This window comes from Cyprinodon tularosa, unplaced genomic scaffold (genome assembly GCF_016077235.1).
Source record: "Cyprinodon tularosa strain WSP-4 unplaced genomic scaffold, ASM1607723v1 ctg935, whole genome shotgun sequence".
Classification (NCBI taxonomy): Eukaryota; Metazoa; Chordata; class Actinopteri; order Cyprinodontiformes; family Cyprinodontidae; genus Cyprinodon; species Cyprinodon tularosa.
This window is the reverse complement of record NW_024039713.1, coordinates 116368-142500: the sequence shown is the minus strand read 5'-3', so window position 1 is coordinate 142500 and position 26133 is coordinate 116368. Positions and strand designations below refer to the sequence as shown.

Here is a 26133-nt window from a genome sequence, read left to right as displayed (position 1 = left end):
GCAGCAGCAGCTGGTTCTAGATGAATCGTATCTGCAGCAGCAGGTGGTTCTAGATGAATCGTATCTGCAGCAGCAGGTGGTTCTAGATGAATCGTATCTGCAGCAGCAGGTGGTTCTAGATGAATCGTATCTGCAGCAGGAGGTGGTTCTAGATGAATTGTATCTGCAGCAGCAGCAGCTGGTTCTAGATGAATCGTATCTGCAGCAGCAGCAGGTGGTTCTAGATGAATCGTATCTGCAGCAGCAGCTGGTTCTAGATGAATCGTATCTGCAGCAGCAGCAGGTGGTTCTAGATGAATCGTATCTGCAGCAGCAGGTGGTTCTAGATGAATCGTATCTGCAGCAGCAGGTGGTTCTAGATGAATCGTATCAGCAGCAGGTGGTTCTAGATGAATCGTATCTGCAGCAGCAGCTGGTTCTAGATGAATCGTATCTGCAGCAGCAGCAGGTGGTTCTAGATGAATTGTATCTGCAGCAGCAGCAGGTGGTTCTAGATGAATCATATCTGCAGCAGCAGCAGGTGGTTCTAGATGAATTGTATCTGCAGCAGCAGCAGCTGGTTCTAGATGAATCGTATCTGCAGCAGCAGGTGGTTCTAGATGAATCGTATCTGGAGCAGCAGCAGGTGGTTCTAGATGAATCGTATCTGCAGCAGCAGCAGGTGGTTCTAGATGAATCGTATCTGCAGCAGGAGGTGGTTCTAGATGAATCGTATCTGCGGCAGCAGCAGGTGGTTCTAGATGAATCGTATCTGCAGCAGCAGTAGGTGGTTCTAGATGAATCGTATCTGCAGCAGGAGGTGGTTCTAGATTAATTGTATCTGCAGCAGCAGGTGGTTCTAGATGAATCGTATCTGCAGCAGCAGGTGGTTCTAGATGAATCGTATCTGGAGCAGCAGCAGGTGGTTCTAGATGAATCGTATCTGCAGCAGGAGGTGGTTCTAGATTAATTGTATCTGCAGCAGCAGGTGGTTCTAGATGAATCGTATCTGCAGCAGCAGGTGGTTCTAGATGAATCGTATCTGCAGCAGCAGGTGGTTCTAGATGAATCGTATCTGCAGCAGCAGCAGCTGGTTCTAGATGAATCGTATCTGCAGCAGCAGTAGGTGGTTCTAGATGAATCGTATCTGCAGCAGCAGCTGGTTCTAGATGAATCGTATCTGCAGCAGCAGCAGGTGGTTCTAGATGAATCGTATCTGCAGCAGCAGGTGGTTCTAGATGAATCGTATCTGCAGCAGCAGGTGGTTCTAGATGAATCGTATCTGCAGCAGGAGGTGGTTCTAGATGAATTGTATCTGCAGCAGCAGCAGCTGGTTCTAGATGAATCGTATCTGCAGCAGCAGCAGGTGGTTCTAGATGAATCGTATCTGCAGCAGCAGCTGGTTCTAGATGAATCGTATCTGCAGCAGCAGCAGGTGGTTCTAGATGAATCGTATCTGCAGCAGCAGCTGGTTCTAGATGAATCGTATCTGCAGCAGCAGGTGGTTCTAGATGAATCGTATCTGCAGCAGCAGGTGGTTCTAGATGAATCGTATCTGCAGCAGCAGGTGGTTCTAGATGAATCGTATCTGCAGCAGGAGGTGGTTCTAGATGAATTGTATCTGCAGCAGCAGCAGCTGGTTCTAGATGAATCGTATCTGCAGCAGCAGCAGGTGGTTCTAGATGAATCGTATCTGCAGCAGCAGCTGGTTCTAGATGAATCGTATCTGCAGCAGCAGCAGGTGGTTCTAGATGAATCGTATCTGCAGCAGCAGGTGGTTCTAGATGAATCGTATCTGCAGCAGCAGGTGGTTCTAGATGAATCGTATCAGCAGCAGGTGGTTCTAGATGAATCGTATCTGCAGCAGCAGCTGGTTCTAGATGAATCGTATCTGCAGCAGCAGCAGGTGGTTCTAGATGAATTGTATCTGCAGCAGCAGCAGGTGGTTCTAGATGAATCATATCTGCAGCAGCAGCAGGTGGTTCTAGATGAATTGTATCTGCAGCAGCAGCAGCTGGTTCTAGATGAATCGTATCTGCAGCAGCAGCAGGTGGTTCTAGATGAATTGTATCTGCAGCAGCAGCAGGTGGTTCTAGATGAATCATATCTGCAGCAGCAGCAGGTGGTTCTAGATGAATTGTATCTGCAGCAGCAGCAGGTGGTTCTAGATGAATCGTATCTGCAGCAGCAGCTGGTGGTTCTAGATGAATCGCATCTGCAGCAGCAGCAGATGGTTCTAGATGAATCGTATCTACAGCAGCAGGTGGTTCTAGATGAATCGTATCTGCAGCAGCAGCTGGTGGTTCTAGATGAATCGTATCTGGAGCAGCAGCAGGTGGTTCTAGATGAATCGTATCTGCAGCAGCAGCTGGTGGTTCTAGATGAATCGTATCTGCAGCAGCAGCAGCTGGTTCTAGATGAATCGTATCTGCAGCAGCAGCAGGTGGTTCTAGATGAATCGTATCTGCAGCAGCAGCAGGTGGTTCTAGATGAATCGTATCTGCAGCAGCAGCAGCTGGTTCTAGATGAATCGTATCTGCAGCAGCAGCAGGTGGTTCTAGATGAATCGTATCTGCAGCAGCAGCTGGTTCTAGATGAATCGTATCTGCAGCAGCAGCAGGTGGTTCTAGATGAATCGTATCTGCAGCAGCAGCTGGTTCTAGATGAATCGTATCTGCAGCAGCAGGTGGTTCTAGATGAATCGTATCTGCAGCAGCAGGTGGTTCTAGATGAATCGTATCTGCAGCAGCAGGGGGTTCTAGATGAATCGTATCTGCAGCAGGAGGTGGTTCTAGATGAATTGTATCTGCAGCAGCAGCAGCTGGTTCTAGATGAATCGTATCTGCAGCAGCAGCAGGTGGTTCTAGATGAATCGTATCTGCAGCAGCAGCTGGTTCTAGATGAATCGTATCTGCAGCAGCAGCAGGTGGTTCTAGATGAATCGTATCTGCAGCAGCAGGTGGTTCTAGATGAATCGTATCTGCAGCAGCAGGTGGTTCTAGATGAATCGTATCAGCAGCAGGTGGTTCTAGATGAATCGTATCTGCAGCAGCAGCTGGTTCTAGATGAATCGTATCTGCAGCAGCAGCAGGTGGTTCTAGATGAATCGTATCTGCAGCAGCAGCAGGTGGTTCTAGATGAATCGTATCTGCAGCAGCAGCAGGTGGTTCTAGATGAATCGTATCTGCAGCAGCAGCTGGTGGTTCTAGATGAATCGCATCTGCAGCAGCAGCAGATGGTTCTAGATGAATCGTATCTACAGCAGCAGGTGGTTCTAGATGAATCGTATCTGCAGCAGCAGCTGGTGGTTCTAGATGAATCGTATCTGGAGCAGCAGCAGGTGGTTCTAGATGAATCGTATCTGCAGCAGCAGCAGGTGGTTCTAGATGAATCGTATCTGCAGCAGCAGCTGGTGGTTCTAGATGAATCGTATCTGCAGCAGCAGCAGGTGGTTCTAGATTAATCGTATCTGCAGCAGCAGCTGCTGGTTCTAGATGAATCGTTTCTGCAGCAGCAGGTGGTTCTAGATGAATCGTATCTGCAGCAGCAGCTGGTGGTTCTAGATGAATCGTATCTACAGCAGCAGGTGGTTCTAGATGAATCGTATCTGCAGCAGCAGGTGGTTCTAGATGAATCGCATCTGCAGCAGCAGCAGATGGTTCTAGATGAATCGTATCTACAGCAGCAGGTGGTTCTAGATGAATCGTATCTACAGCAGCCGGTTCTAGATGAATCATATCAGCAGCAGCAGATGGTTCTAGATGAATCGTATCTATAGCAGCAGGTGGTTCTAGATGAATTGTATCTGCAGCAGCAGCTGGTTCTAGATGAATCGTATCTGCAGCAGCAGCTGGTTCTAGATGAATCGTATCTGCAGCAGCAGCTGGTGGTTCTAGATGAATCGTTTCTGCAGCAGCAGGTGGTTCTAGATGAATCGTATCTGCAGCAGCAGCTGGTGGTTCTAGATGAATCGTATCTACAGCAGCAGGTGGTTCTAGATGAATCGTATCTGCAGCAGCAGGTGGTTCTAGATGAATCGTATCTACAGCAGCAGCTGGTGGTTCTAGATGAATCGTATCAGCAGCAGCAGGTGGTTCTAGATGAATCGCATCTGCAGCAGCAGCAGATGGTTCTAGATGAATCGTATCTACAGCAGCAGGTGGTTCTAGATGAATCGTATCTACAGCAGCTGGTTCTAGATGAATCATATCAGCAGCAGCAGATGGTTCTAGATGAATCGTATCTATAGCAGCAGGTGGTTCTAGATGAATTGTATCTGCAGCAGCAGCTGGTTCTAGATGAATCGTATCTGCAGCAGCAGCTGGTTCTAGATGAATCGTATCTGCAGCAGCAGCTGGTGGTTCTAGATGAATCGTATCTGCAGCAGCAGCTGGTGGTTCTAGATGAATCATATCTGCAGCAGCAGCAGGTGGTTCTAGATTAATCGTATCTGCAGCAGCAGCTGCTGGTTCTAGATGAATCGTTTCTGCAGCAGCAGGTGGTTCTAGATGAATCGTATCTGCAGCAGCAGCTGGTGGTTCTAGATGAATCGTATCTACAGCAGCAGGTGGTTCTAGATGAATCGTATCTGCAGCAGCAGGTGGTTCTAGATGAATCGTATCTACAGCAGCAGCTGGTGGTTCTAGATGAATCGCATCAGCAGCAGCAGGTGGTTCTAGATGAATCGCATCTGCAGCAGCAGCAGATGGTTCTAGATGAATCGTATCTACAGCAGCAGGTGGTTCTAGATGAATCGTATCTACAGCAGCTGGTTCTAGATGAATCATATCAGCAGCAGCAGATGGTTCTAGATGAATCGTATCTATAGCAGCAGGTGGTTCTAGATGAATTGTATCTGCAGCAGCAGCTGGTTCTAGATGAATCGTATCTGCAGCAGCAGCTGGTTCTAGATGAATCGTATCTGCAGCAGCAGCTGGTGGTTCTAGATGAATCGTATCTGCAGCAGCAGCTGGTGGTTCTAGATGAATCATATCTGCAGCAGCAGCAGGTGGTTCTAAATTAATCGTATCTGCAGCAGCAGCTGCTGGTTCTAGATGAATCGTTTCTGCAGCAGCAGGTGGTTCTAGATTAATCGTATCTGCAGCACTAGCTGCTGGTTCTAGATGTATCGTATCTGCAGCAGCAGCAGCTGGTTCTAGATGAATCGTATCTGCAGCAGCAGCTCGTGGTTCTAGATGAATCGTATCTGCAGCAGCAGCAGCTGGTTCTAGATGAATCGTATCTGCAGCAGCAGCTCGTGGTTCTAGATGAATCATATCTGCAGCAGCAGCAGGTGGTTCTAGATTAATCGTATCTGCAGCAGCAGCTCGTGGTTCTAGATGAATCGTATCTGCAGCAGCAGCTTGTGGTTCTAGATGAATCGTATCTGCAGCAGCAGCTGGTGGTTCTAGATGAATCGTATCTGCAGCAGCAGCAGGTTCTAGATGAATCGTATCTGCAGCAGCAGCAGGTTCTAGATGAATCGTATCTGCAGCAGATGACTGGTTTAGTGTGAGGGCAGTCAGATTACACACAGAGTTGGATTTAAAGAACATTGGGATTATTTACAGATTATAAAACTACCCGATCAGACATAATGATGATGGTTCTGCTGAATTTTTTCAGGATGTTTTACCGTTATCTGTATTTCAGGAATGATTTTATTTATTTCCGACATTAAAATGACCTGAATAGCAAAGAGTCATTAAACTTCCAGGAAGTAGCCGCTCTGTCTGAATGAAGCCGTCTTCTCCTTCAGGAACATTTCATCCTCAAACTAACTTTGTTGTCCTGCTACAGCTAGAAAGCTGCGGTGAACATGGGTCAGGCGGAGGAAGTCATGGTGTCGTATCTAAGCCTCCTGACGTGCCACAGGGAGCTGCTGGTGTCCACGCTCAGGAGCATTCAGTGCGTCCTGGATAACCTGCTGGGAAGCGGCTTCTTCTGTCAGGAAGATGTGGAGATCGTTCAACGAACCGCCACCAAACCAGATCAGGTCGGTTCTCTTTCCTCTAAATACCCTGAAAGCATCTTCTAAAAGCCAACGGAAATGCTGTCGTCATGTTTTAGGTGCGCAAAATCCTGGAGCTGGTTCAGTGCAAAGGAGAGGAAGCCTGTGAATACTTCCTGTTCATCCTGTATGAAATACGTGATGCGTACATCGACCTGCAGCCGTGGCTGCTGGAGATCAACTACAAGCCCAGCAGAGAAATCAGAGAGATGAAAGTGGTGAACACCGACCCCAGTAAGTGTCCCAGACTCCATGGAGGCATGGCAAAGTCTGCACTGATTCATGGCTCTGCTGTCCCACATTAAGCCTGGAGATCCTGACTCCTCCCTGACTCCTCCGTCAGGTCCAGCAGTTTCCCTCCCCCCCATCCCCTTTCTCTGCCCTCACAGTTCTCTTCACTTCCTGTTCCTGCACAGTTAGCTTGAGGCTGTGGCGGGGGCTCCTAAAATCAGCAGCAGCTCCTCTGCCACGGGGCTTCCCTTGAGCTGGACCCCTTCCCACTGCGGCTTCTGCTCCTGATTCACCTCACTGATGTCCCTCCTTAGATCAGGGCACAGGTCCCGGTCCCCAGATCCCCTTTTCCCATCCTTCAGCAGTTCCTGCACCTTCTTGTTCATTCAGGGCTTCTGGTTGGGAAACATCTGAAGTTAGCCAAGCACTGCTGCACTCTCAGGTACTGAGGCGGTCTGGCCTGGTAGGAACCAGACACGTAGGAACCAGACACGTAGGAACCAGACACGTAAGAACCAGACACGTAGGAACCAGACACGTAAGAACCAGACACGTAAGAATCAGACACGTAGGAACCAGACACCTAGGAACCAGACACCTAGGAACCAGACACGTAGGAACCAGACACATAAGAACCAGACACGTAAGAACCAGACACGTAAGAACCAGACACGTAGGAATCAGACACGTAGGAACCGGACACGTAAGAACCAGACACGTAGGAACCAGACACGTAGGAACCGGACACGTAGGAACCGGACACGTAGGAACCGGACACGTAGGAACCGGATACGTAGGAACCAGACACTGGGAACCGGACACGTAGGAACCGGATACGTAGGAACCAGACACGTAGGAACCAGACACGTAGGAACCAGACACTGGGAACCAGACACGTAGGAACCAGACACTGGGAACCAGACACGTAGGAACCAGACACTGGGAACCAGACACGTAGGAACCAGACACGTAGGAACCAGACACGTAAGAACCAGACACGTAAGAACCAGACACGTAGGAACCAGACACGTAGGAACCAGACACCATTTTTTTCTCTCAAGTAGAATATTAAAAAAATAATTTCATATATATTAACAATTACTTGACAACAAAAACACTGTGGTTAATTATCCACATCAATGTACCAACATTAGATGATTAGTACAGAATTCCTGCTCTTTCAGAACTAAATTTTGTGTTTTATGCCATAAAGAGAAAATGATGTTTCTGCAGGTCATCGAAGAGTCTTCTGTGAAATCATAGATACTGTAAATAACTATTTTAATTAAAAACCTAATAAATGATAATTTTATGTAGATATTAGTACTTGTAAATACCAATTTGATGCTGAATGATTATTGATAAACGTAGGTAAGTAATGACTATGGAAAAGATGTTCACTCCAGAACTCAAACCTGAAAGAATTTTATCCAATATAGTTTTCATCTATATGTTTAATATAGATGTTTGAATATATGCATCTTTGTTAGCAAAGGAAACTATAGTTTGTCTTTATTTAGAAATATGGACGTTGTTCTTGTAGATTGACCCTGAGGTTCTGGTGCCTTTCCACGTTTGGCCCCCCCTCAGTATACACTGGTTATTGTCTGGGCACCCTTTTAAAAATGTTCTAGCTACGCCTCTGCATGTAGGAACCGTTTCAGTATCTACTGTTGGACATTAGTAGCTGCCAATAGACTGATTTCATTGTTTAATAGTTGCTCAGACACTCAGAGAACTTTCTTGTCCTCCAGTCAGCAGGTATAGTGAGAAGCTACGCCATGAGATGAGCAGAGACACCTGCTTCATCCTGTCCTACGGTCAGCAGGACGAGACGCGGCTGGAGGAGCTCTACACGGACACGGTGATGGAGATGATCAATGACTGTAACGAGAGTCTGGGCTTCTTGGAGAGTCTGGACCAGCTGCTGGGAGACGACGGCGTTTTTAACCCCCAAGGGGAAATCATCTATGTGGTGGGGGACGCTGGCGTTGGAAAGTCCATCCTTCTGCAGAAGCTCCAGAACCTCTGGTCCAAAAAGGAGCTGCAGACAGACGCCAGCTTCTTTTTCAAGTTTCGCTGCCGGATGTTCAGCACCTTCAGGGAGGCAGAGCAGATGTCCCTCAGAGACCTGCTGTTCAAATACAACTGTTACCCGGATCACGATCCAGAGAACGAAGTCTTCGATTACATCCTGCGCTTCCCTGAGAAGGTTCTGTTCACCTTTGACGGCTACGATGAAATTCAGGAGGACCTGGACCTGATTAATGTTCCTGAGGTCGTATCTCCGGAGGACAAAGCAGACGCCCTTCAGTTGCTCCTCAGCTTGCTCAGTGGAAAACTGCTCAAAGGCTCCAAGAAGGTCCTGACGACTCGCACTGGGATCGAGATGCAGAGTCGAGTCATCAGGAAGAAAGTGGTTCTGCGTGGATTTTCTCCAGACCACCTGAAGACGTACATCAAGCTGCACTTCAGGGAGCAGGAGCACCGAGAGCTGGTGTCCGTCCAGCTGGATGCCAGCCCCCACCTCTGTGGTCTGTGCTCCACCCCCCTGTTCTCCTGGATCGTCTTCAAAAGCTTCAGGCACCTGCACACCATGCATGACATCTTCCACCTGTCTGAGAACAGCATCACACTAACAGACATCTTTCTCCTGCTGTCGGAGGTCTTCCTCAGCCGCCTGGCCGCCGCTCCTTCTCCTCTGCTAAAGAAAAGCACCCGCTGCATCTCAGAGACCTTCAGGGTGGGGCTCAGGCCGCTGGCTGCCTTTGCTAAGCTTGCCCTGCAGGGTCTGGAGAGAGGAAGCTTTCTGTGCAGCCGGGAGCAGCTGGCTGAGTGCGGTCTAACCGAGGACGACATGGCTCTGGGCTTCCTCAGACCCGTCCATGACTTTGACGCCAGTGAAGCTCCCGCTACCTTCGAGTTCATCCACATTACGCTCCAGTCCTTCTTGGCTGCCTTTGCTCTAGTGTTGGACGAGCAGACCTCGGCCAGCTCCATCCTCAAGTTCTTTGCAGAGTGCAGCAGACGGAGGGAGACGTTCTGTCTGCCGTTAGCATCCTGCATCGGCAGCTCAATGAAGCCCAGCGAGAAGAAGCCGTTCTCGACCAACGAGCAACTGCAGTTCACCAACCTGTTCCTTTGTGGCTTGCTGTCAAAGACTCAGGCTGCTCTCATGGGAACTCTGCTCTCTCCCGTTCTGTTAAAGAGAAAAAGGGCCCTGCTGAAGGCCTACCTGTCCACCAGTGTGAAGGTCCACCTGGAGGGCTTACCCCATTATAACGGTGAGGAAGGCCAGAAAGTTCATGTCCTGCCAAACTTCCTTTGGATTCTACGGTGCATCTTTGAGACGGGGAGCAAAGACATCGCTAAAATGACGGCCAAAGGCATCACGGCCAACTTCATCAAGCTTGGCTACTGTAATGTCTTCTCAGGGGACTGCACTGCCATCAACTTTGTGCTGCAGCACCGGCAGAAGCTGCTGGGTCTGGACATGGACAACAACAACATCAGTGACTATGGGGTCAAGCAGCTGCAGCCCTCGTTTTCTAAGATGACGGCAGTGAAGTAAGAAGGGTGTTTGATCTCTATATCTTTCAATGTTCCTTTTTATTGATTAGATCATCAAACATCTGAAGTAGAGGCCAAGCAGACTGGTCTCCACCACTAGGAACCAACAGGATGTTAGCCTGTCCGTTTTCCATCACCTTCCTGGTGTCCTTCAGTCTCAGTTTAACAGTTTTCTGAATCCTTGCCATTCTTCTCAATTATAGGCGCTTCTGCTAAGTATCCGTCCTCAGGACCCTCTGTCCTCATCTCTTACATCATAAACATCCTAGAAGGATTTCTGCTCCAGGACACCTGTGTCAAATTATGTCATTTCCTCCTAAGCAACCACCAATGGCTGCAGAAACCCAGTAATCACCCAGTTATGTAAGTCCAGTGGGTCAAATAGGTCCAGTGGGTCAAATAGGTCCAGTGGTCAAATAGGTCCAGTGTGTCCAGTAGGTCCAGTGGTCAAATAGGTCCAGTGTGTCCAGTAGGTCCAGTGGTCAAATAGGTCCAGTGTGTCCAATAGGTCCAGTGTGTCCAATAGGTCCAGTGGATCCAATAGGTCCAGTGGGTCCAATAGGTCCAGTAGGTCAAATACGTCCATTGGGTCCAACAGGTCCAGTGGTCAAATAGGTCCATTGGGTCCAATAGGTCCAGTAAGTTCAATAGCTCCAGTGTGTCCAATAGCTCCAGTGTGTCCAATGGGTCCAGTGGGTCCAATAGCTCCAGTGTGTCCAATAGCTCCAGTGTATCCAATAGCTCCAGTGTGTCCAATGGGTCCAGTGGGTCCAATAGGTCCAGTGGGTCCAATAGGTCCAGTGTGTCCAATGGGTCCAGTGTGTCCAGTGGTCAAATAGGTCCAGTGGGTCCAATAGGTCCAGTGTGTCCAATAAGTCCACTGGGTCCAATAGGTCCAGTGGTCAAATAGGTCCAGTGGGTCCAATAGGTCCAGTGTGTCCAATAAGTCCACTGGGTCCAATGGTTCCAGTGGTCAAATAGGTCCAATGGGTCCAATACGTCCACTGGGTCCAGTGGTCAAATAGGTCCACTGGGTCCAATAGGTCCAGTGGTAAAATAGGTCCAGTGGGTCCAATAGGTCCAGTGGTGGAAAAGGTCCAGTGGTCGAATGGGTCCAGTGGTCGAATAGGTCCAGTGGTCATATAGGTCCAGTGGGTCCTTTAGGTCCAGTGGTCAAATAGGTCCAGTGAGTCTAATTTGTCCAGTGGATCCAATAGTTCCAGTGGGTATAATGGGTCCAGTGGGTCCAATAGGTCCAGTGGTCAAATAGGTCCATTGGGTCCAAAAGGTCAAGTAGGTTCAATGGGTCCAGTGGTCAAATAGGTCCAATGGGTCCAGTGGTCAAATAGGTCCAGTGGATCCAATAGTTCCAGTGGGTATAATGGGTCCAGTGGTCAAATAGGTCCAGTAGGTCCAATAGGTCCAATGGTCAAATAGGTCCAGTGGGTCCAATAGGTCCACTGGGTCTAATAGGTCCAATAGGTTCAGTGTGTTCGATGGGTCCAGTGGGTCCAATTTGTCCAGTGGATCCAATAGTTCCAGTGGGTATAATGGGTCCAGTGGGTCCAGTAGGTGCAGTGGTCAAATGCGTCCAGTGGATCCAATAGTTCCAGTGGGTATAATGGGTCCAGTGGGTCCAGTAGGTGCAGTGGTCAAATGCGTCCAGTGGGTCCAATAGGTCCAGTGGGTCCAATAGGTCCAGTGTGTCCAATAGGTCCATTGGGTCCAATAGGTCCAGTGGGTCCAATAGGTCCAGTGGGTCAAATAGGTCCAGTGGGTCCAATAGGTCCAGTGGGTCAAATAGGTCCAGTGGGTCCAATAGGTCCAGTGGTCATATAGGTCCAGTGGGTCCAATAGGTCCAGTAGGTCAAATAGGTCCAGTGGTCAAATAGGTCCAGTAGGTCAAATAGGTCCAGTGGTCAAATAGGTCCAATGGGTCCAGTGGTCAAATAGGTCCAGTGGGTCCAATAGGTCCAGTAGGTCAAATAGGTCCAGTGGTCAAATAGGTCCAGTAGGTCAAATAGGTCCAGTGGTCAAATAGGTCCAATGGATCCAGTGGTCAAATAGGTCCAGTGGGTCCAATAGGTCCAGTAGGTCAAATAGGTCCAGTGGTCAAATAGGTCCAGTGGTCAAATAGGTCCAGTGGGTCCAGTGGTCAAATAGGTCCAATGGGTCCAGTGGTCAAATAGGTCCAGTGGGTCCAGTGGTCTAATAGGTCCAGTGGGGCCAATGGGTCCAGTGTGTTCAATAGGTCCGGTGGTCAAATAGGTCCAGTGTGTCCAATGGGTCCAGTGGTCAAATGGGTCCATTGGGTCGTGCAGAGGACAGTAACGAGGTGGCAGAAACTAAATATAGTCAGTGTCGCCTGAGCAGAGCTGAATATCAGATCATTTCCCTTTTTATTGACAAACATCTAGATTAGATTAGATTAGATTAGATTAGATTAGATGAGCTTTATTGATCTCACAGTGGAGAAATTCACTCGTCACATATTGGCATAGAAGTTACTGAAGGTGCAAACAAGGAGGAAAAAGGTGCATTAAGAATAAGCAATATATATATACAGTATATCAAGATAAATAGGATTAAGGTGCAAGTGTACATGTATCACACACAATGAAAAACAAATGAAAATAAGAAATAAAAAAATAAGAAATAAAAATATGTACAATCCAGATGGCTTATATACAGGTCTGAGCTGAAATCTGAACCAAAGGAGACTTATTGTGGACTCTGGCCTCCCTCTCTGTCTAACAGGAGGACATGATTGAGGCATTACCACATTCATTAAAAGATTAATTTAATAATAGATGTGTTTATTTGGAGTTACAGGAGAGGTTATGAGAAAAAAATGAAATGCTAATAATTGGATGAAAGGAGCATTAGGTAATGCCATTAAAAATATTTATAAAATATACTAGAATATACTAATATTCTTTTATCCTATGAACAAAAGTGAAAAAATAAAGTTATAAGATGGATGAATATAAAGAGGAAAGATACATTCCTGTTGATGCAAATCTGTGAAACATAATCCTCTTTGAGTGGAGAGAGGAACTAAACTCTGATGTGGCGTCACATCTAGAAAGATGAATCTGGTCATCAGAATATGATCTGCATAGTGACGCAGAAAACGTTGGAACACGCTGTCAGCCATTCAAAGGTCTGATCTGCCCAAACATGTTTGCATCTGTTTTAAGACACACAGCCTTCTGAAGTTCAGGCGTTCCAGCGGCTTCCAGTGTCGATCTGACGTGTTTTCCACGCAGATAGCTGACTGTGGTTTGGGTTAGACCTGTGGCTCCGCCCACAGGCCAACAGTCTGTTTCTCTTTTTCAGGATGTGAAGAAAGAGGAAAAAGTTCAGTCTAAGTGGTGAATCTGCTCCAAAAACCATAAACTTAAATTTTTAAATCTAGACTCAGACTTGAGCTTTAAAGGCATGGAAGCCGTCAGCATGTTCTTCATCCTGAGAAAGAGATTTCACCTTTATCTGCTATCATCATTATTTCTACATCACAGGGTTTACCAGCAGCTGTGGGATCAAACTCATCAAACCCTGCCTTCATTAGATTACAATATTCCACTTCCTCTTAAACGTTACACAACTGAAGTCAGAATAAACAGAAAAACATTTCTGAAGTGGAGGAAGTACCCTCAGCTTCAGTCTGCCCCTTTATTGCGTTTTTATGTGAAAACAGAAGCAGGAAGTAGGCCTGAAAGTCCCCAGATGTCCCCAAACTGGAGTCACTGAGGCCCCTGCATCCTTCAGGTGCGTCTCTGCTTCAGATTCATCTTGTTCTAGAACTCAATGGCGCTCTGAGGCGGTTTATTCATCCTGTTCTAGAACTCGATGGCACTCTGAGGCGGTTTATTCATCCTGTTCTAGAACTCGATGGCGTTCTAAGGCGGTTTATTCATCCTGTTCTAGAACTCGATGGCGTTCTGAGGCGGATTATTCATCCTGTTCTAGAACTCAATGGCGTTCTGAGACGGATTATACATCATGTTCTAGAACTCAATGGCGTTCTGAGGCGGATTATTCATCATGTTCTAGAACTCGATGGCGTTCTGAGGCGGTTTATTCATCCTGTTCTAGAACTCGATGGCGCTCTGAGCCGGTTTGTTCTTCATGTTCTAGAACTCGATGGCACTCTAAGCTGGATTATTCATCATGTTCTAGAACTCAATGGCGTTCTGAGGCAGTTTATTCATCATGTTTTAGAACTCGATGGCGTTCTGAGGTGGATTATTCATCCTGTTCTAGAACTCGATGGCGTTCTGAGGTGGATATTTATCATGTTCTAGAACTAGATGGCGTTCTGAGGCGGTTTATTCATCCTGTTCTAGAACTCGATGGCGCTCTGAGCCGGTTTGTTCTTCATGTTCTAGAACTCAATGGCGTTCTGAGGCAGTTTATTCATCATGTTTTAGAACTCGATGGCGTTCTGAGGTGGATTATTCATCCTGTTCTAGAACTCGATGCCGTTCTGAGGTGGATTATTCATCATGTTCTAGAACTCAATGGCGTTCTGAGGCGGATTATTCATCATGTTCTAGAACTCGATGGCGTTCTGAGGCGGTTAGTCATTGTGTTCTAGAACTCGATGGCGTTCTGATGCGGATTATTTATCATGTTCTAGAACTCGATGGCGCTCTGAGGTGGATTATTCATCATGTTCTAGAACTCAATGGCGTTCTGAGGCGGTTTATTAATCATGTTCTAGAACTCGATGGTGTTCTGAGGTGGATTATTCATCCTGTTCTAGAACTCGATGGCGTTCTGAGGCGGTTTATTCATTCTGTTCTAGAACTCGATGCCGTTCTGAGGCGGTTTATTCATCCTGTTCTAGAACTCAATGGCGTTCTGAGGCGGTTTATTCATCCTGTTCTAGAACTCGATGGCGTTCTGAGGCGGTTTATTCATCCTGTTCTAGATCTCGATGGCGTTCTGAGCCGGTTTATTCTTCATGTTCTAGAACTCGATGGTGTTCTGAGGCGGTTTATTCATCCTGTTCTAGAACTCAATGGCGTTCTGATGCGGTTTAGTCATCATGTTCCAGAACTTGATGGCGTTCTGAGGCGAATTATTTATCATGCTCTAGAACTCGATGGCGTTCTGAGGCAGATTATTCATCATTTTCCAGAACTCGATGGCGTTCTGATGTGGTTTAGTCATCGTGTTCTAGAACTCGATGGCGTTCTGATGTGGTTTAGTCATCGTGTTCTAGAACTCGATGGCGTTCTGATGTGGTTTAGTCATCGTGTTCTAGAACTCGATGGCGTTCTGATGTGGTTTAGTCATCATATTCTAGAACTCGATGGCGTTCCGAGGCAGATTATTCATCATGGTCCCTAACTCGATGGCGTTCTGAGGCGGAATATTCATCCTGTTCTAGAACTCGATGGCGTTCTGAGGCAGATTATTCATCATGTTCCAGAACTCGATGGCGTTCTGATGTGGTTTAGTCATCGTGTTCTAGAACTCGATGGCGTTCTGATGTGGTTTAGTCATCGTGTTCTAGAACTCGATGGCATTCTGATGTGGTTTAGTCATTGTGTTCTAGAACTCGATGGCGTTCTGATGTGGTTTAGTCATCATGTTCTAGAACTCGATGGCGTTCCGAGGCAGATTATTCATCATGGTCCCTAACTCGATGGCGTTCTGAGGCGGAATATTCATCCTGTTCTAGAACTCGATGGCGTTCTGAGGCAGATTATTCATCATGTTCCAGAACTCTATGGCGTTCTGATGCGGTTTATTCATCCTGTTCTAGAACTCGATGGCGTTCTGAGCCGGTTTGTTCTTCATGTTCTAGAACTCGATGGCACTCTGAGCTGGATTATTCATCATGTTCTAGAACTCAATGGCGTTCTGAGGCAGTTTATTCATCATGTTTTAGAACTCGATGGCGTTCTGAGGTGGATTATTCATCCTGCTCTAGAACTCGATGGCGTTCTGAGGTGGATATTTATCATGTTCTAGAACTAGATGGCGTTCTGAGGCGGTTTATTCATCCTGTTCTAGAACTCGATGGCGCTCTGAGCCGGTTTGTTCTTCATGTTCTAGAACTCAATGGCGTTCTGAGGCAGTTTATTCATCATGTTTTAGAACTCGATGGCGTTCTGAGGTGGATTATTCATCCTGTTCTAGAACTCGATGCCGTTCTGAGGTGGATTATTCATCATGTTCTAGAACTCAATGGCGTTCTGAGGCGGATTATTCATCATGTTCTAGAACTCGATGGCGTTCTGAGGCGGTTAGTCATTGTGTTCTAGAACTCGATGGCGTTCTGATGCGGATTATTTATCATGTTCTAGAACTCGATGGCGCTCTGAGGTGGATTATTCATCATGTTCTAGAACTCAATGGCGTTCTGAGGCGGTTTATTAATCATGTTCTAGAACTCGATGGTGTTCTGAGGTGGATTATTCATCCTGTTCTAGAACTCGATGGCGTTCTGAGGCGGTTTATTCATTCTGTTCTAGAACTCGATGCCGTTCTGAGGCGGTTTATTCATCCTGTTCTAGAACTCAATGGCGTTCTGAGGCGGTTTATTCATCCTGTTCTAGAACTCGATGGCGTTCTGAGGCGGTTTATTCATCCTGTTCTAGATCTCGATGGCGTTCTGAGCCGGTTTATTCTTCATGTTCTAGAACTCGATGGTGTTCTGAGGCGGTTTATTCATCCTGTTCTAGAACTCAATGGCGTTCTGATGCGGTTTAGTCATCATGTTCCAGAACTTGATGGCGTTCTGAGGCGAATTATTTATCATGCTCTAGAACTCGATGGCGTTCTGAGGCAGATTATTCATCATTTTCCAGAACTCGATGGCGTTCTGATGTGGTTTATTCATCCTGTTCTAGAACTCGATGGCGTTCTGAGGCGGTTTATTCATCCTGTTCTAGATCTCGATGGCGTTCTGATGTGGTTTAGTCATCGTGTTCTAGAACTCGATGGTGTTCTGAGGCGGTTTATTCATCCTGTTCTAGAACTCAATGGCGTTCTGATGCGGTTTAGTCATCATGTTCCAGAACTTGATGGCGTTCTGAGGCGAATTATTTATCATGCTCTAGAACTCGATGGCGTTCTGAGGCAGATTATTCATCATTTTCCAGAACTCGATGGCGTTCTGATGTGGTTTAGTCATCGTGTTCTAGAACTCGATGGCGTTCTGATGTGGTTTAGTCATCGTGTTCTAGAACTCGATGGCGTTCTGATGTGGTTTAGTCATCGTGTTCTAGAACTCGATGGCGTTCTGATGTGGTTTAGTCATCATATTCTAGAACTCGATGGCGTTCCGAGGCAGATTATTCATCATGGTCCCTAACTCGATGGCGTTCTGAGGCGGAATATTCATCCTGTTCTAGAACTCGATGGCGTTCTGAGGCAGATTATTCATCATGTTCCAGAACTCGATGGCGTTCTGATGTGGTTTAGTCATCGTGTTCTAGAACTCGATGGCGTTCTGATGTGGTTTAGTCATCGTGTTCTAGAACTCGATGGCATTCTGATGTGGTTTAGTCATTGTGTTCTAGAACTCGATGGCGTTCTGATGTGGTTTAGTCATCATGTTCTAGAACTCGATGGCGTTCCGAGGCAGATTATTCATCATGGTCCCTAACTCGATGGCGTTCTGAGGCGGAATATTCATCCTGTTCTAGAACTCGATGGCGTTCTGAGGCAGATTATTCATCATGTTCCAGAACTCGATGGCGTTCTGATGTGGTTTAGTCATTGTGTTCTAGAACTCGATGGCGTTCTGATGTGGTTTAGTCATCGTGTTCTAGAACTTGATGGCGTTCTGATGTGGTTTAGTCATCATGTTCTAGAACTCGATGGCGTTCTGATGTGGTTTAGTCATCGTGTTCTAGAACTCGATGGCGTTCTGATGTGGTTTAGTCATCGTGTTCTAGAACTCGATGGCGTTCTGATGTGGTTTAGTCATCATGTTCTAGAACTCGATGGCGTTCCGAGGCAGATTATTCATCATGGTCCCTAACTCGATGGCGTTCTAAGGCGGTTTATTCATCCTGTTGTAGAACTTGATGGCGTTCTGAGGCGGAATATTCATCCTGTTCTAGAAGTCGATGACATTCCGAGGCAGATTATTCATCCTGTTCTAGAACTCGATGGCGTTCAGAGGCGGTTTAGTCATCATGTTCAGGTGTGTTGGATCAAGGATCCATGTTGAAGTGGTGGGCTTTCATTGGACCCCTCAGTACTCACCCAGGGGGTCTGCTGATGTTTTAGACTGGATGGGATTTCATGGCCTGTTTTTCCTAACCTCTGCTTACAGATATTCCATCTTTTTAATGTACTGCTCTGTTCTTGTCTTTCCTGCCCACAGATTGTCGGTCAATAACCTATCAGACAGAAGCATTGAGGTTCTGGCTGAAGAGCTCTGCAAACACAAGGTTGTGAAGATTTTAGGGTGAGTTGATGTGAACTAATATTCTCGAATGAAGAGATAATTATGGCCAGATGTGTCTAAAGGCCTGATTTCTTCACCTCCTCTGATCTGTTTTTGGCGTCCGATAATAAATAGCAGAAGACTCCATCTTAGTGGTTAGGGATAGTGGTTAGGATTGGTGATTGGGGATAGTGGTTAGGGTAGGTGATTGGGGATAGTGGTTAGGGTAGGTGATTAGGGATAGTGGTTAGGGTTGGTGATTGGGGATAGTGGTTAGGGTAGGTGATTGGGGATAGTGGTTAGGGTAGGTGATTGGGGATAGTGGTTAGGGTTGGTGATTGGGGATAGTGGTTAGGGTAGGTGATTGTGGATAGTGGTTAGGGTAGGTGATTGGGGATAGTGGTTAGGGTTGGTGATTGGGGATAGTGGTTAGGGTAGGTGATTGTGGATAGTGGTTAGGGTTGGTGATTAGGGATAGTGGTTAGGGTAGGTGATTGTGGATAGTGGTTAGGGTAGGTGATTGTGGATAGTGGTTAGGGTAGGTGATTGGGGATAGTGGTTAGGGTAGGTGATTGGGGATAGTGGTTAGGGTAGGTGATTGGGGATAGTGGTTAGGGTAGGTGATTGGGGATAGTGGTTAGGGTTGGTGATTGGGGATAGTGGTTAGGGTAGGTGATTGGGGATAGTGGTTATGGTAGGTGATTGGGGATAGTGGTTAGGGTAGGTGATTGGGGATAGTGGTTAGGGTAGGTGATTGGGGATAGTGGTTAGGGTAGGTGATTGGGGATAGTGGTTAGGGTTGGGGATTGGGGATAGTGGTTAGGGTAGGTGATTGTGGATAGTGGTTAGGGTAGGTGATTGGGGATAGTGGTTAGGGTTGGTGATTGGGGATAGTGGTTAGGGTAGGTGATTGTGGATAGTGGTTAGGGTTGGTGATTGGGGATAGTGGTTAGGGTAGGTGATTGTGGATAGTGGTTAGGGTTGGTGATTGTGGATAGTGGTTAGGGTAGGTGATTAGGGATAGTGGTTAGGGTTGGTGATTGGGGATAGTGGTTAGGGTTGGTGATTGGGGATAGTGGTTAGGGTTGGTGATTAGGGTTAGTGGTTAGGGTTGGTGATTGGGGATAGTGGTTAGGGTTGGTGATTAGGGTTAGTGGTTAGGGTTGGTGATTAGGGTTAGTGGTTAGTGATAGGGATTAGGGATGGTGATTAGGGTTGGTGATTAGGGATAGTGGTTAGGGATAGTGGTTAGGGTTAGTGGTTACCCCCATCCTAACACACTATTCTCTACCAGAGAAGATGCTTTGGACTTCTAACTGAAGCTTCCAGTAGCGTTGATGTCCTGGTGATCACATCTCCACTACTTTAGGCCTAACTGTGCAGCCAAGAAGGGAAGAAGTAGAGAAACCTTTCAACCAGCTGATCGTCAGTGGGCAGGACCAGGTCTGGGAGATGCTTTCCTGTGTTCCTATGTGCCCCATAGATCCTGATAACTTTCCAGATAGAAGTTAGGGATGGAAATAGTTCAAACACTTCAGTTTACCTTGATTTCTGTAGCTTAGCCTGGAAGAAAACATCCAATTATTGAGTAAAAGACGATCTTTTCTCCATCCTCAGACTCTACAACAATAACATCACTGATGCTGGAGCCAAACTGGTCGCTCAGATGATTGAGGAATGCCCTCAGCTAGCAATTGTCAAGTATGTTACACCTGAAAGGTCCAGAGAAAGAAATGAGCAAAATGGGAGGTGTTTTCTGGTGTGTAATGCTGTCATGAACGTCTTTAGGATTGGTAAAAACAAGATCACAGGTGTCGGTGGAAGGTGTTTGGCCAACGCCATTAAGAAGAGTACTTCCATATTTGATGTTGGGTAAGTATATGAGGCGTCTCTACGACACTATCTAGGTTAGATGCCCCTCTCATAGCACTGGTCTTGTCTTCCAGAATGTGGGGCAACAGCATTGGTGATGAGGGAGCAGAAGCATTTGCTGAAGCCTTGAGGAACCACAGAAGTCTCACCAACCTCAGGTAGCAGAACAGGGTGAAACCAGACTAATGACTCAGAAACTGATTCCAACACTGATTCATTCTGTTGCTTTCCTCTCTGCTGCAGTCTGTCTGCCAATGGCATCACTTCAGAAGGGGGCAAACATCTGGCAGAAGCACTGAAGGAGAACAGCGTCCTGAGGATCTTCTGGTATAAAAATTCTTCAGCTTGAGTTTAAAATTAGAGTTAGAAAATACTGAACTTTTCCTGCTCAGTTTGGTTTTGTCCATGGATTTCTGTAGCTTAGCCTGGAAGATTAGATTAAACTTTATTGTCATTGCACAGGTACAGGTACAAGGCAACGAAATGCAGTTTAGGTCTAACCAGAAGTGCAATAGCAGCAAGTGCAGGATAAATAATGGTTCCATAAATGCAGGACATGGTTCTACTGAATGAGTATAGAGATGAATACTATTATAAATAGTGAATATAATATATAGATCACTAGTGTGAACTAAATTTACAGCTGGATATGTACCAAATATAATATAAAGGTGGATATTACTATAAAAAAAAAAAAAAAAAAACGTTTTTACAGTTATGAGCTTAGAGATGTAGTCATGATCCAGATTCCCTGACCATAGATGAGGGTACTGACCAGTAAATAGAGAGGTCAGCTCTTTCTTCACTATTACAATCCAGTCATCAATGTCCTGATCCACCCTTTTCTGGTTACCCTCTACTTGGACTTGGAGGAGCCAATCTTCAGCCCTCCACCTTACACTCAGCCTCAAACTGCACCAGAGAACCAAGTTCATAGCTTTGGAGTCACCATTACCAACTTCTAATCTCAGTCCATTAGAAGATCTGTGCTCAGAGCTGAAAGGATAGTCCGCTTCTGTTCGGAGGAATGGGCCAAAGTTTTAAAAACTGCTGCTGTGAGAAACAGGAGGAGGAAAACTAAATGTTTGACCCCATTTAGGACGTGCAGCGGGCAGTCCCACCAGAAACTGAGGCAATACTGTAAACAAAGGAAAGACTGATTGGAAGGCAAGCGCTGAGGGACAAACAGCTGAAACTCACACAGACCTATGGGTGGTAGCACCGGTCTCAGAACTAGTGGACATGTTAGACTAGACCATCTAAACAAAGATCTGACCTGGGTTCTAAGGTCTATGTAATCCACTGCTGCTTCCTCAGGTTGGTGCAGAATGAGATGATGGATGATGCAGCTCCCCACTGGGCCCAGTTGGTTCAAGCAGACACTGGGCTGACCCACCTTTGGTGAGGAGAGCAGTCAGTCATTCATGCTCAGAGCCTCCAGGTCAGTACCTGAGCTGCTGCTGCTCAGAACGTCAACAGCTTCCTTTATTTGTCTGCAGGTTAATCAACAACCGCTTCACAGCTGCTGGGATCCAACACTTCGCTGATGCTTTAGCTTCCAACACCAAGCTGAAGGAGATCTGGTGAGAATCAGACACATGGCTTGATGCCCCCCCCCCCCACTAAAATCCATCCAATCATCTGTGATGGAGCTTAGAGACATGATTGGATGAGGAACTCCTTTACAGAGTAGCAGAAAATGCTGGAAAACTTAAGGAGAAATCAACTTTCAGTCTTTTCTATATTTCCTTAGCTGTCCAGTAATTCTTACGTTGTTTTAGTGAATGTTCACTATCACAGAGAACAAACTGCTGGTGGGAACAGAAGCAAATAAACCAAAGTGAACTCACTGTGAGTAGTGGGAGGGCGGGGCTTAATGAACCAGACCCCATGCAGGGGTTAAAGGGGACGCCCCGCCCCCTGGCTAACGCTGACTAGCTCCACCAATAACAGCTCATCCAGAACTGGTCGTAATTCAAGTATTTTCTGCATTTTACACCAAAATCTTGACGTCAGAGTAGAAAAACTAAGAGCCGGTGGAACTAAACCACCTCTGGCCGACGGCTTTTCCCACATCCTGGTCTGAAATCTTCTCTCAGCTTTGCTTGGTTTTCCTCTGCAGCTTTTTAATCCTACAGTCTTTCAAACAGTTCGAGTGTTTGTCGCCCTGTTGGCCAGGAGACTCGGACTTGTTAGGTGGAAACATCCCCATGCGCCATCTCAGGGCAGATTACCGACCGTTAGACTTGAAGAGCTTCGATTTTATCATCAAACTATTTGAAGAAATGAGGGCTGCCCCCTGCTGGTCCTTACTGCCCCCTGCTGGGGAGGGTGTCTTCCAGCATATTTAATTCTGATTAATGTGAAGCTGCATAACAATATATTTATTCCAAAGAAATAAAAAAAAAATAGTGGAGTGGACTTGGTTTCCAAGTCTGAAGACGTTTGGCTTCCTGGATGGGAATTGGTTTGTTTCTGAACTTTCTTTGGAATGACAGAGAATCTTCAGCAGCAACAGTATATTTATTTAATGTTTATTGTCTAACTGGAGCCATGGAGAGTACATGTGAAATTCTATAGTTTCATCATTTTTTAATCTTCTTGATGCAAACATTTCCTAACAGAATGAGGTCTGAGGGCGGCCATGTTGACTCGCTGCATTTAACACGCATAGAAATTTTCAGCCTCAAGAAAAGATTTGCAGTGCAAAGATTTTGCTTTCTAATCCATTTGGATCTTTTTTAACATAAAATATATTATATTAGAAATAATAAAACAATAGTTTTTATGTTATATTCAATTTCTAAGGTAAAAAATAAAGAGTGGTGGCAAAGAGAGGCAATAAAGAAGGCAATGATTCCTGACGTCTCAGTATATCAGATAGAGATGATCACATAGATAATCAAAGTTCATCTTCTGACCAACCAACCAATCAGGAAGCTTCTCCTCTCTGATGGTTTATGGTTTGTTTCTGTGTTTCTACAGCTTTAAAGGAAACCTGCTCACTGAAGAGGAACAGAAACTGTTTGAATCAGAGAAACGGCTTCTTTTCCACTGATAGAACTGCTCTTTTCCTCCTGGATGGAACCATGAACTGCTACTGTGCCACATCCTGAACCAGAGCCTGTTAAAGGCCTCAATTCAATTCTGTTTATTTATATAGCGCTAATCCACAACACAAGTCATGTCAAGACACATTACAGTTCACCCTCAAACACTGCAGAGATCCAGCTGTGACTGCAGCTGCATCCTGTGTTCCGTTAGCATTTAGTCTCTGATTGGGTGGTTCCTCTGATCCACGCGTCTGCGGGTGGTTCCTCTGATCCACGCGTCTGCGGGTGGTTCCTCTGATCCAGCGTCTGCGGGTGGTTCCTCTGATCCACGCGTCTGCGGGTGGTTCCTCTGATCCACGCGTCTGCGGGTGGTTCCTCTGATCCACGCGTCTGCGGGTGGTTCCTCTGATCCACGCGTCTGCGGGTGGTTCCTCTGATCCACGCGTCTGCGGGTGGTTCCTCTGATCCACGCGTCTGCGGGTGGTTCCTCTGATCCAGCGTCTGCGGGTGGTTCCTCTGATCCACGCGTCTGCGGGTGGTTCCTCTGATCCAGCGTCTGCGGGTGGTTCCTCTGATCCAGCGTCTGCGGATGGTTCCTCTGATCCAGCGTCTGCGGGTGGTTCCTCTGATCCACGCGTCTGCGGGTGGTTCCTCTGATCCAGCGTCTGCGGGTGGTTCCTCTGATCCAGCGTCTGCGGGTGGTTCCTCTGATCCAGCGTCTGCGGGTGGTTCCTCTGATCCACGCGTCTGCGGGTGGTTCCTCTGATCCAGCGTCTGCGGGTGGTTCCTCTGATCCACGCGTCTGCGGGTGGTTCCTCTGATCCACGCGTCTGCGGGTGGTTCCTCTGATCCACGCGTCTGCGGGTGGTTCCTCTGATCCAGCGTCTGCTTCCTCTGATCCAGCGTCTGCGGGTGGTTCCTCTGATCCAGCGTCTGCGGGTGGTTCCTCTGATCCACGCGTCTGCGGATGGTTCCTCTGATCCAGCGTCTGCGGGTGGTTCCTCTGATCCACGCGTCTGCGGGTGGTTCCTCTGATCCAGCGTCTGCGGGTGGTTCCTCTGATCCAGCGTCTGCGGGTGGTTCCTCTGATCCAGCGTCTGCGGGTGGTTCCTCTGATCCACGCGTCTGCGGGTGGTTCCTCTGATCCACGCGTCTGCGGGTGGTTCCTCTGATCCACGCGTCTGCGGGTGGTTCCTCTGATCCACGCGTCTGCGGGTGGTTCCTCTGATCCACGCGTCTGCGGGTGGTTCCTCTGATCCACGCGTCTGCGGGTGGTTCCGCTGATCCAGCGTCTGCGGGTGGTTCCTCTGATCCACGCGTCTGCGGGTGGTTCCTCTGATCCACGCGTCTGCGGGTGGTTCCTCTGATCCACGCGTCTGCGGGTGGTTCCTCTGATCCACGCGTCTGCGGGTGGTTCCTCTGATCCACGCGTCTGCGGGTGGTTCCTCTGATCCACGCGTCTGCGGGTGGTTCCGCTGATCCACGCGTCTGCGGGTGGTTCCTCTGATCCAGCGTCTGCGGGTGGTTCCTCTGATCCACGCGTCTGCGGGTGGTTCCTCTGATCCAGCGTCTGCGGGTGGTTCCTCTGATCCACGCGTCTGCGGGTGGTTCCTCTGATCCACGCGTCTGCGGGTGGTTCCGCTGATCCACGCGTCTGCGGGTGGTTCCTCTGATCCACGCGTCTGCGGGTGGTTCCGCTGATCCACGCGTCTGCGGGTGGTTCCTCTGATCCAGCGTCTGCGGGTGGTTCCTCTGATCCACGCGTCTGCGGGTGGTTCCTCTGATCCAGCGTCTGCGGGTGGTTCCTCTGATCCACGCGTCTGCGGGTGGTTCCTCTGATCCACGCGTCTGCGGGTGGTTCCGCTGATCCACGCGTCTGCGGGTGGTTCCTCTGATCCACGCGTCTGCGGGTGGTTCCTCTGATCAGGGAGCTACCAGAGAACCTATTAGAACCAGCTAGCATGGATGCATCTGAGCTGGAATGTTTCCGGTTCATTCTAAGAACAATAGACACAGAGAACCTTTATTTAAACTAATGAGAACCTTTTATATAAAATGAGAATCTTTATATAAACTGAGAACCTTTATATAAACCAGAGAACCTTTTATATAAACTGAGAACCTTTATATAAACCAGAGAACCTTTTATATAAACTAATGAGAATCTTTATATAAACTAAGAACCTTTATATAAACCAGAGAAACTTTTATATAAACTGAGAACCTTTATATAAACCAGAGAACCTTTTATATAAACTGAGAACCTTTATATAAACCAGAGAACCTTTTATATAAACTGAGAACCTTTATATAAACTAATGAGAACCTTTTATATAAACTGAGAACCTTTATATAAACCAGAGAACCTTTTATATAAACTAATGAGAACCTTTTATATAAACTGAGAACCTTTATATAAACCAGAGAACCTTTTATATAAACTGAGAACCTTTATATAAACCAGAGAACCTTTTATATAAACTGAGAACCTTTATATAAACCAGAGAACCTTTTATATAAACTGAGAACCTTTATATAAACCAGAGAACCTTTTATATAAACTGAGAACCTCTTTATAAACCAGAGAACCTTTTATATAAACTAATGAGAAACTTTTATATAAACTGAGAACCTTTATATAAACTAATGAGAACCTTTTATATAAACTGAGAACCTTTATATAAACCAGAGAACCTTTTATATAAACTGAGAACCTCTTTATAAACCAGAGAACCTTTTATATAAACTAATGAGAAACTTTTATATAAACTAATGAGAAACTTTTATATAAACTGAGAACCTTTATATAAACTAATGAGAACCTTTTATATAAACTGAGAACCTTTATATAAACCAGAGAACCTTTTATATAAACTGAGAACCTCTTTATAAACCAGAGAACCTTTTATATAAACTAATGAGAAACTTTTATATAAACTGAGAACCTTTTATATAAACTGAGAACCTTTATATAAACTGAGAACCTTTTATATAAAGACCTTGAA

At 46.6% G+C, this 26133-nt stretch overlaps 1 protein-coding gene across 1 annotated transcript in view; it reads left to right on the top strand.

Annotated features, from left to right (window-relative positions):
• The window catches only part of nod1 (nucleotide-binding oligomerization domain containing 1), a 24883-nt gene extending 1540 nt beyond the window's left edge, over positions 1-23343 (top strand). Inside the window, exons 2-12 of the mRNA XM_038274858.1 lie at positions 5779-5974; positions 6049-6223; positions 7975-9787; positions 18141-18224; positions 19821-19904; positions 19992-20075; positions 20150-20233; positions 20319-20402; positions 21393-21476; positions 21575-21658; positions 23061-23343. Of these exons, the coding sequence (XP_038130786.1) occupies positions 5798-5974; positions 6049-6223; positions 7975-9787; positions 18141-18224; positions 19821-19904; positions 19992-20075; positions 20150-20233; positions 20319-20402; positions 21393-21476; positions 21575-21658; positions 23061-23133 (2826 nt within the window). The 5' untranslated portion in view covers positions 5779-5797 and the 3' untranslated portion in view covers positions 23134-23343. The remainder of the gene's footprint in view (positions 1-5778; positions 5975-6048; positions 6224-7974; positions 9788-18140; positions 18225-19820; positions 19905-19991; positions 20076-20149; positions 20234-20318; positions 20403-21392; positions 21477-21574; positions 21659-23060) is intronic.
• Positions 23344-26133: the final 2790 nt, after the last annotated feature.